Source organism: Pecten maximus, chromosome 1 (genome assembly GCF_902652985.1).
Source record: "Pecten maximus chromosome 1, xPecMax1.1, whole genome shotgun sequence".
In the NCBI taxonomy this organism is placed as follows: Eukaryota; Metazoa; Mollusca; class Bivalvia; order Pectinida; family Pectinidae; genus Pecten; species Pecten maximus.
Window position 1 is genome coordinate 37,485,345 of NC_047015.1, and position 11,099 is coordinate 37,496,443.

The 11,099-nt window shown below is 36.6% G+C and overlaps 2 protein-coding genes across 2 annotated transcripts in view; one reads left to right on the forward strand and one right to left on the reverse strand.

The window, feature by feature from the left end:
• Positions 1–11,099, reverse strand: part of LOC117332589 — an 86,968-nt gene that overhangs the window by 42,398 nt on the left and 33,471 nt on the right.
• LOC117332519 lies at positions 1,711–5,255 on the forward strand. Its single transcript, XM_033891463.1, has 2 exons — positions 1,711–1,936; positions 2,815–5,255. The coding sequence occupies exon 2, from the start codon at positions 2,911–2,913 to the stop codon at positions 4,066–4,068; it is 1,158 nt and encodes a 385-aa protein (XP_033747354.1). The 5' UTR covers positions 1,711–1,936; positions 2,815–2,910; the 3' UTR covers positions 4,069–5,255.

The following is an 11,099-nucleotide window of genomic DNA, read 5'->3' on the forward strand; positions in this document are numbered from 1 at the left end:
GAGTAACCCTGCTGGTCTAAGTGTGAACTATAAACATGAGTAACTCTGCTGGTCTAAGTGTGAACTATAAACATGAGTAACCCTGCTCGTCTAAGTGTGAACTATAAACATGAGTAACCCTGCTGGTCTAAGTGTGAACTATAAACGTGAGTAACCCTGCTGGTCTAAGTGTGAACTATAAACGTGAGTAACCCTGCTGGTCTAAGTGTGAACTATAAACATGAGTAACCCTGCTGGTCTAAGTGTGAACTATAAACATGAGTAACCCTGCTGGTCTAAGTGTGAACTATAAACATGAGTAACCCTGCTGGTCTAAGTGTGAACTATAAACATGAGTAACCCTGCTGGTCTAAGTGTGAACTATAAACATGAGTAACCCTGCTGGTCTAAGTGTTGACTATAAACATGAGTAACACTGCTGGTCTAAGTGTGAACTATAAACATGAGTAACCCTGCTCGTCTAAGTGTGAACTATAAACATGAGTAACCCTGCTGGTCTAAGTGTGAACTATAAACATGAGTAACCCTGCTGGTCTAAGTGTTGACTATAAACATGAGTAACACTGCTGGTCTAAGTGTGAACTATAAACATGAGTAACCCTGCTGGTCTCAGTGTGAACTATAAACATGAGTAACCCTGCCCGTCTAAGTGTGAACTATAAACATGAGTAACCCTGCTGGTCTAAGTGTGAACTATAAACATGAGTAACCCTGCTGGTCTAAGTGTGAACTATAAACATGAGTAACCCTGCTGGTCTCGGTGTGAACTATAAACATGAGTAACCCTGCCCGTCTAAGTGTGAACTATAAACATGAGTAACCCTGCTGGTCTAAGTGTGAACTATAAACATGAGTAACCCTGCTCGTCTCGGTGTGAACTATAAACATGAGTAACCCTGCTGGTCTCGGTGTGAACTATAAACATGAGTAACCCTGCTGGTCTAAGTGTGAACTATAAACATGAGTAACCCTGCTGGTCTAAGTGTGAACTACAATCCCGAGTAACCCTGCTGGTCTAAGTGTGAACTATAAACGTGAGTAACCCTGCTGGTCTAAGTGTGAACTATAAACATGAGTAACCCTGCTGGTCTAAGTGTGAACTATAAACATGAGTAACCCTGCTCGTCTCGGTGTGAACTATAAACATGAGTAACCCTGCTGGTCTAAGTGTGAACTATAAACATGAGTAACCCTGCTCGTCTCGGTGTGAACTATAAACATGAGTAACCCTGCTGGTCTAAGTGTGAACTATAAACATGAGTAACTCTGCTCGTCTCGGTGTGAACTATAAACATGAGTAACCCTGCTGGTCTAAGTGTGAACTATAAACATGAGTAACCCTGCTGGTCTAAGTGTGAACTATAAACATGAGTAACCCTGCTGGTCTAAGTGTGAACTATAAACATGAGTAACCCTGCTGGTCTAAGTGTGAACTATAAACATGAGTAACCCTGCTCGTCTCGGTGTGAACTACAATCCCGAGTAACCCTGCTCGTCTCGGCGTGAACTACAATCCCGAGTAACCCTGCTGGTCTAAGTGTTGAGCTATAAACGTGAGTAATCCTGCTCGTCTAAGTGTGAACTATAAATGTGAGTAACACTGCTCGTCTAAGTAACATTTTGTATCGTCTGAATGCCCTTCACTGATGCTGCATTGGTCTCATACATACATGTATAACATAATTATAAACATTATATATATACAACTAACATAGCACGCACATGCTCTTTTAAGTACTCAAATATGTGACTGAGACATCACAAGAAGTTTCCTACATGAATTCATCGCTTAGAATCAATGAGGATTTTACAAATTTAATTTGAGTAGCAGTCTTATAAAAGCATGTGAATCACTTGATGAGTTACATTGGACCGAGCTTTGTACATGCCGTAAGAATCTTTAAATATATAATTATGGAGACAGCATTCAGAACATGTAAGTATATCATGACTTTATTATTTTTCCCTTTTTGTAATTAATGATAAATGCATAAAAACATTTTTTTCTAAAAACTGTTAATGTTGTTTTTTAACATATAAGACAATATCGATATTCTGTCATGCTATTGTACACAGCGAGCCGCAATCTTCTTGGTTTATCTAAGGTATTCAGTGCTCATGCCCTCCTCATCAGCAATTAATGAAAACATACATATATATTTACTTACACATACAATCATGAAATATAGTTCATCAGGAAAAATATCATAAATGCAACTCAAAGAAAATGCCCTCACATCTCTATTATATATATGTATATTGTACCTCCTTGTCTGCAAAGTTATTTTCTTTAAGATTTTCTTATTATTATACCCAGTATAAGTTTCATTTTTTTTCTTTTTGATTGAAAATCACTCAAGTGATATGAAAGAAAAGAAAATTTCAGTGTAATATTATAGACTAGTCTCATACTTATGTTTATACCAGGAAGCATAGATTTAAAATGGAGAATTAATCAGTATGAGCTTATGGTGTACCTGTATATACTGTATATATCATCTGACACTCAATGTCCCAATCATCGATCTTAATAAATATACTGCATAAAGGTATTAAATGTCCTAATTATTAATCTTACTAAATATACTTCATAAGTAAGATACTAATTGTCCTAATTGTTAATCTTACTAAATATACTTCATAAAGGTACTAAATGTCCAAAATAGAATGTGAAGTAATTAAGTAAATACATGTAAGCTGAAAGCCATTTGTTAAAATGTTTTCAATTTTTGTGAAATGTTTTATTTTGATATGAGACTTAAAAAAATGAAAAATAAATTAAATGATTGCTATTTTTAATTCTATTTATCACAGATAGCAACACAACAGCCAATATGGAAGTGCATTCTCCTTTATCATCAAGTTAATGCTCAGTGACAATTTACGTCAAATCCATAATAGGTATCAGCAATGGCAACCGAGTGCTGCTGGGCCATTTTGTGTCGGATGTGTAGTTCCATGATTGACAGGACCTGGCGATACTGCTGTGGTCTTCCATGTTGTAATTGTGACTGTCCATGCTGCTCAACAAATCAATGCCAAGAAATGACATGTCAATTTCATTGTTGTGAACCTGAGCTGGATGAGGATTACGAGCCTGGTAATATACAAGAGGTCAAGGCCACTGCATCCCCTGTAACCTACACCTGTGATGACCTTGACAGGGTTTGTATGATCTGCTGTAGATACCTCTCCTGTGTTCCCTGTTGTGGGTTCATATGTAAGAAATGTTCAAACAGCCATTACTGTCCCAGCTGTCGCCATAGCAACTGTTGCCTGGCAAAAGACGGGGACATTTTGAAGGAGATGGAGGTGTTGGGAAGTTCCATACCTGGAGCATATAGAAAAAGTTCTTCTCCACAGAAAATGAGTAAGGATTCCCATCTGTATCCAAAAGAATCCACAGGGAAAACCTGTCTGGTGTCTCCTGATAATAACTCTCTTCATGGTAATGATTCCAAAACCAACAGTCTCCGGTCAAAGGCAGAAAGTGATGAGGAAGAAATGAATCGAGAGGATGGCCACTATAAATATTCTAATAGGGCCAAAAAGGAAATCACTATATCAGCAATAATAGAACAGCCAAATTCTATAGCTTCGTGTGGTTCATTGAACAGCAGAGAAACTGAATGTTTTAACAGAACAACAGGTAATGACAAGGAAGACAAATTCAACCAAAACAAAACAAGAAAATTAGCTAGAAGTATGGACAGTATAGAATTTGATGAGATACTTGACTCAGATTCTGATGATCTAAGTGGTTACTTTAGTAACAAAGCTACTTCAAATATCAAGGTTAATTATAGGGATAAGTGTACCAACGGAATGGAGATCATAGTCACAGATTATGACTATGGGAAGAAAAGAACCGATAGTATATCTTCTGAATCTAGCATTGAGAATCAAGAGGCGGAAGAAAATCAGGAAATTGTTGAACAGGAAATTCATAGCTCAACGGAAAGTGAGGATACACCAGGGGACCACCAATACAATGACGATATTTATAAACCTGTTGTTGTGGAAAAGAGAAATATATTGATTACAAACTATCGACAGACTTCCGTGTAAATAATGGGATATTTGAATGTGCAGATACCTACATAATTACATTCTGATCCTTTTTAGCACGTCAGCTTCAGATTTTGTGCTCTAAATGACATTGTGATATATTTATTGCATTGCTAGCCCAACAAAATACTTAGCTTCTGAACGCTAAATTTATTAAATAAGTTACCAGCTAAGTGGTGTTAAATTGACCTGATTATCACAGAAGTGAAAAACACACAAAAAACAGAAATCTGACAAAAACTTACAGCAGGGACATGCTCCTCCATCCCAATAAGTCAAACCAGCCTCATTTATACAATTATGACTGTACGATCCACCAGTGAGGTTTCAGACCAAATTTGGTTATAATCCATTTATGCGTTATGGAGGGGTAGTGTTTGAAAGCAAAATTTCAGCTAAATTACATGTTTTGGACACCGCCCCTATGTCCCAGGGAATCAAACCTGTAGCCTCATTTATATAAAGTATGACTGCATTCCCCCAATGATGTTTCAGACCAAGTATGGTTCTAATCTATTAATGAGGAGTAACATTTTAAAGCAATTTTTTAAGCGAAGTTCCCCTTTCAGTGCCCTGCCACTCAAGTTCTGTCCCCAGTCTAGTTTATATGAATTATGATTTCCCTTACCCAATGATGTTTCAGACCAAATTTGCTTGTAATTCATTAAGGCATTAAGAAGAATTAATTTTTTAAAACAAAATTTCATTTAAGTTCCCATGTTGGGGCCCAAGCCCTCTGTCCACAGGGGTGGAACTACCCTCATTTACATAAATTATGAATTATCTCTCCAAATGATGTTTCTGATGAAATTTGTTCAAAAACCACATTGGGGTTAAGGAGGAGTAGCGAATTGAAAGTAAACGTTTATGCACAGCAATGGACAAAACATGATGGCTATAAGTCACTGTGACCCCTTGGGTCATGACCAGATGACCTGATAAATCTATACGCTAAATATGTCCACTACTTCAGCCATAAACAGTAAGTAATTTATCATTATCAAATCATACATGTACAAATTAAATTTCCTTTAGATATTGTTTTCTGTATACACCAAAACAAAAATGTCTATATAGGATCAATGGTTTATTGTTGATACCTTGAATCTACATGATTGTGTACAAATATGATAAAGATTACAGATTTTCCATTATTTATTTAATAAAGTCAGATATTGATATTTGCAGATTCCATCACAATGTTCCTTTGTATGCAATAACAGATGACTAAAACATATTCTAACTTAAAATTGAGGTGCAGGTTACAATATTTGTAGTTTTAAATCACATCGGGTGTACCAGGACCTATTTCTGTTCCAGCGAAATCAGCAACTACAAAAAGTTTGCAATGTGTACACATTGTTGTGATAACAAGACATCGGAGATCTCAGAGATATAGAGACAACAATCTTCAAACAATACTTGAGGCAAAGACGAACCTACATATAAAGAAATAAAATTAACAATACTCAACCGTTAAAATCCAAGATAGTTGCAAGCAGGCTATCTTATTTATTTGATCAATCTAAAATTTGACTATAAGAAAAAGCAATAACAAACTACAGTCGTCAAAATTCAAAATGGCTGCCTGTCGACCTTGTTGTGTTCCAATCAGTCTCAAATTTCTACATGCCAAACCAGGGACTGACAGGAATCTACATATGAAATTTGAGAAATATCAATGAAGAACTTTCTTAGAAATATCTACAATAGGCCATCTGTCAGCTAACTCATATTCCAATCAGTCTCAAAATTGAACTTGCAAAACTAGGGACCTGGGGGAACTTACCATGAAGAACTTTCTAAGAAATAATGATAACAAACTTCAACAGTGAAAGTTCAGAAGCTGCCTGTTGGCCATCTTGTGTTCTGATCAAAATGGCTAAAGACTGTCAGTCACCCTGTATTCTGACCAGTCCCAAGATTGTACATCCATAACTAGCTAGGGACCAAGGGAACCAACATAAGAAAATTGAAAATACTGATTCAGTGCCTGCCCAGAAATAGAGATAACAAGAATTGTATAATTGTATATAAGGTCATAAGAACAGATGACAGACAAAGTATATTTTGAAAAGCTTACCATCTGATGATAGTGGACTGAAAATGGAGTAGGCGCCAAAGAAACAGTTTGAAAATAACACAAAGTTAGTGAAGAAGAAAACAATGAGCTCCTTTTAATCATCAGTAAATGGTATGTACATATTATAGGTAATATTCAGATTCAGATTCAGATTCTTTATTTGCTTAAGTTTTACAACTTATCACAATAACATATGATATGATACAGTATATACAGAGGCAAACATAACAGCACAAGTATCTACCTGGCACACAACTTTCACCATACGCCTCTCGCCCATTCAATCTATTTGAAATTAGATGTAATTAGTGTGTTTGATGGAAACTTAATTACACATAACTTCAATCAGATTATGCCCATACTCACCATTCATACAATCTCACATGTATCCCCTACCCCTCCCCAGCCACATACAAACCCAATATATACATATGAGATAGAGTGAGAGTACAAAAAATACACCTGGTCTTAAAATCAAATTTGACTTTCTTCTTTTAAGGGCTAGACCGATATATTTCCCTAACTTACACAATTCTTTTACATTTTCTGTAGTTAATAACTGAACAAACTTGAACATACTCAGGTTCCTTCTGTAATATGGTTTCAAATATTTGTATCTAATATCACTATAAAAATTACATTTAATTATGAAATGAAATTCATCTTCTATGTCGTTATTATTACATAATGTGCATATATATATTCGTTCATTTCTCTGTAAATTTCTATATCTCCCTCTTTCAATAAGGAAATCATGGGCCGATAATCGTATTTTGGCAATATTTCTCAAACATCTAGTATTAATGGGTTTATGTAAATATGGTTGCAAACAGAAACACATAGTTAAATATTTATACAAATTTCTTTTAGAAGAATTATTTACTATTGTTAAACATTCTTGCTGGAACATATCTTTTAACCTTAACTTAAAAATCTCTAAATCAACCTTCTGAACTGTGGGTAAATTGAATATGTATCCGATTCCAATTTTGTCTAACTCCTGTCTTAAATTTACTATCCGGTTATCATTATTCGCTACCATATCTTCAAGACACTCCTTTAAAATGCAATTATTAGTATTTTTGTGCTTCATCCACAAATAGGAGAATATTCTAATTTTTCTAACTATTAACAATGGGACTATACCAAGTTCAAAATAAACCATTGCATTTGTAGTATTTTTCCTTACACCTAATAGTCTTTTCAAGAAACCGATATGGATCTTTTCAATGTCTGGAGCTTTGTGAAAACCCCATATTTCACACCCATAATTTAATATACTACTAACATATGTATTGAAGACTGCCAATGAGGTTTCTATATTAAAGTAATTACGTTTACAAACATTAGACATAGCAAATAGAGCTTTGTTTCCTTGTTCGGCAATTTTCTTTTGTGTCTTAAAAAATTTCCCGTTATAATTCATCATTAGCCCAAGATAATTGAATTTGTTCACTATTTCGATTTCTTCATTATTGTAAAACCATTTCTCATTATCCCTAATATTGCCCCCGTTTCTAAATACCACAATTTTGGTTTTATTAATATTAACAGTTAAGCTCCATTTCCTTGTATAATTTTGTAACGAGTTCAGCATGCTTTGTAATCACAGAGGTGAATAACTTACCAAGACAACTTACTAATGTGATTCCTCGATAATTATCAGTATTATTAATATCTCCCTTTTTCAAAACTGGTATACAACTGCCAATATTCCACGTTATAGGAAATTTGCCGGAATCAAAAATACGATTAAATAAAGCAGTCAGACATGGAACTAAACTATCTTTTCCGGTAATAAAAAAATCATTATATAATCCATCTAAGCCACATGCTTTGTTATGTTTAAGGTTCCTTATTGCCATATTAAAGGCCCTGCCACACTATAGCGTTTTGTTGGTTGCGTTTTGAAAAATTGGAGAAACGTCGGGGAACGTCGACGTTCTTCAAATTGAGTTTCTAGGTCAACGTTGTTATAACGTTCTTGTAACGCTTGGGTAACGCTCAGACAACGTTCACTCAGCGTCAGATGACATTTGTGGTCGAAAATAGCAGCAAAATCTAGCGTTCCATTGCGTTCTCTGTCATTCTTCTGAGGGCTTTTGACTCTGTGAAAGTTCCAACAGGGCTGGCGTGGCCTCTGCAAGCCCCTTATATATGGCAAGTGCCTGTCAAACGCTCCTGAACGCTACCAGTAGGTTACAGGCGCGTTACAAGGACGTTACATGGACGTTACACTGACGTTGGAAAAATTCAGAACGCTGACATACGTTAAAAGAGCGTTGCATGAGCGTTAATAACGCTCAGTGAACGCTGAGAAACGTTGGCGACACGCTGGATAGACGTTCGACGGACGTTACACAGGCGTTACCCAAGCGCTGGACACTCGATCAATTCGAAAAATTCAGAATGCTGACATACGTTAAAAGAGCGTTGCATGAGCGTTAATAACACTCAGTGAACGCTCAGTGAACGCTGAGAAACGTTGGCGACACGCTGGATAGACGTTGGACGGACGTTACACAGGCGTTACCCAAGCGCTAGCCACGCGCTGGACACTCGATCCTGATGGACTGTCGTCCGCCTAGCGTCCAGGGAACGTCCTGACGTTCGAGTTACGTTCGAGTTACGTTCGAGTAACGCCCGCCAACTTTCGTGTAGCGTTCCTCTAACGCGTAAGTAGCGTTTTGGTAGAACGTCGTGAATTTTTGTGCACACCCAAAAATATTTTTCACCCTCAGCGTTCGTCGGCGTCCCTCAACGTTCCTAAACGTTTGTCGACGCTCGTCTAACTTTCTTATAACTTGTTTCCAACGTTCTCGACGTTCCTCTGCGTTTCGCAACACGTTACTCGAACGCTGGTGAGAATGCCGTAGTGTGACAGGCCCTTAACTTCTTCTTCAGTAATATTATTGTCTAATTCTTCGTAGGTGACTTTAGTACATGTATCATTAGTGTTTTCATCATATTCTCTCAAAAATGCATCGATCTCTTCATTTTCATCTACGTTTGTATCCGAAATATTTAGTATACAACCAATGACCACCAAAATCTCAACAGGTAGAAGTTCATGTTGATATACATACTATGGCAAGGAAATCTGAAGGGTAACATTCATGAAAACACACCAACAGACTGAAGCAAAAGTATGTTTATCGGCAAATCAACCCCCTCCCCTTGTGTTAAAGTTTAGTGCTGTTTAAACGACTCCCTCTCATATGTCACCAGTCATATACACTATATGACCCTTTTCATTGCTTCACTTGAATGGTCACATGACAGGTTTGCACTGTATCCTCAAATAAGCCCCCTTCCCTAGAGTAAAAGTTCAGTACTGTATTTATCCTCAAATAAGCCCCCTTCCCTAGAGTAAAAGTTTAGTACTGTATTTATCCTCAAATACACCCCTTCCCTAGATTAAAAGTTTAGTACTGAATTTATCCTCAAATAAGCCCCCTTCCCTAGAGTAAAAGTTTAGTACTGTTTTTATTCTCAAACAAGCACCCTCCCCTACAGTAAAAGTTTAGTACTGTATTTATTCTCAAATACACCCCTTCCCTAGAGTAAAAGTTCAGTACTGTTTTTATTCTCAAACAAGCACCCTCCCCTACAGTAAAAGTTTAGTACTGTATTTATCCTCAAATACACCCCTTCCCTAGATTAAAAGTTTAGTACTGTATTTATCCTCAAATAAGCCCCCTTCCCTGGTGATAATTGATATTGTGACACTATTCAGTAATCAATTCCTTGTCAAACAAAACCTTGCATTCATTCCTCTTAGATATTTCAACAAATGTTTCCTGTAAGTTACTTCCCTTCAATTGTATGCCCAGACATGTGACTGTGAGACAGGTAGATTCAGCAGTACTTGTTACTTAATTACTGGCCAATTATAAAAAGTTCAATCAGAATAAAGCTGGCTTAAAGATACCAGGAGGTAGTGACCATACTAACAGCCCTATACAGGTAAGTATTGTTGTCACAGTTTGACCATACTAACAGACCTATACAGGTAAGTATTGTTGTCACAGTTTGACCATACTAACAGACCTATACAGGTAAGTATTGTTGTCAGTTTGACCATACTAACAGCCCTATACAGGTAAGTATTGTTGTCAGTTTGACCATACTAACAGTCCTATACAGGTAAGTATTGTTGTCAGTTTGACCATACTAACAGCCCTATACAGGTAAGTATTGTTGTCAGTTTGACCATACTAACAGCCCTATACAGGTAAGTATTGTTGTCAGTTTGACCATACTAACAGCCCTATACAGGTAAGTATTGTTGTCACAGTTTGACCATACTAACAGCCCTATACAGGTAAGTATTGTTGTCAGTTTGACCATACTAACAGTCCTATACAGGTAAGTATTGTTGTCAGTTTGACCATACTAACAGCCCTATACATGTAAGTATTAATATTGTTGTCAGTTTGACCATACTAACAGCCCTATACAGGTAAGTATTGTTGTCAGTTTGACCATACTAACAGACCTATACAGGTAAGTATTGTTGTCAGTTTGACCATACTAACAGACCTATACAGGTAAGTATTGTTGTCACAGTTTGACCATACTAACAGTCCTATACAGGTAAGTATTGTTGTCACAGTTTGACCATACTAACAGCCCTATACAGGTAAGTATTGTTGTCAGTTTGACCATACTAACAGCCCTATACAGGTAAGTATTGTTGTCAGTTACACTGGCTCTAAATCTAAAATCTTCAGTTATCAAATCAAATACTGTATATATTCTACTGATTAAGTTTTATAGCTGTAAGGCTGTAATCGGGTAATAATGAGGTATCAACTGATCCAATCATCAACTGATCCAATCATCAACTGATCCAATCATCAACCGTAATTTTCCATGACTGCTCATCAGACGACTACATCAATATTTGTCTGTGTTTTTTTTATAAAGCCAAATCTGTATGTTCAAG

Excerpts from the sequence above, each read along its gene's own strand:
- LOC117332519 (XM_033891463.1), top strand. The coding sequence starts at position 2,911 with ATGGCAACCGAGTGCTGCTGGGCCATTTTGTGTCGGATGTGTAGTTCC.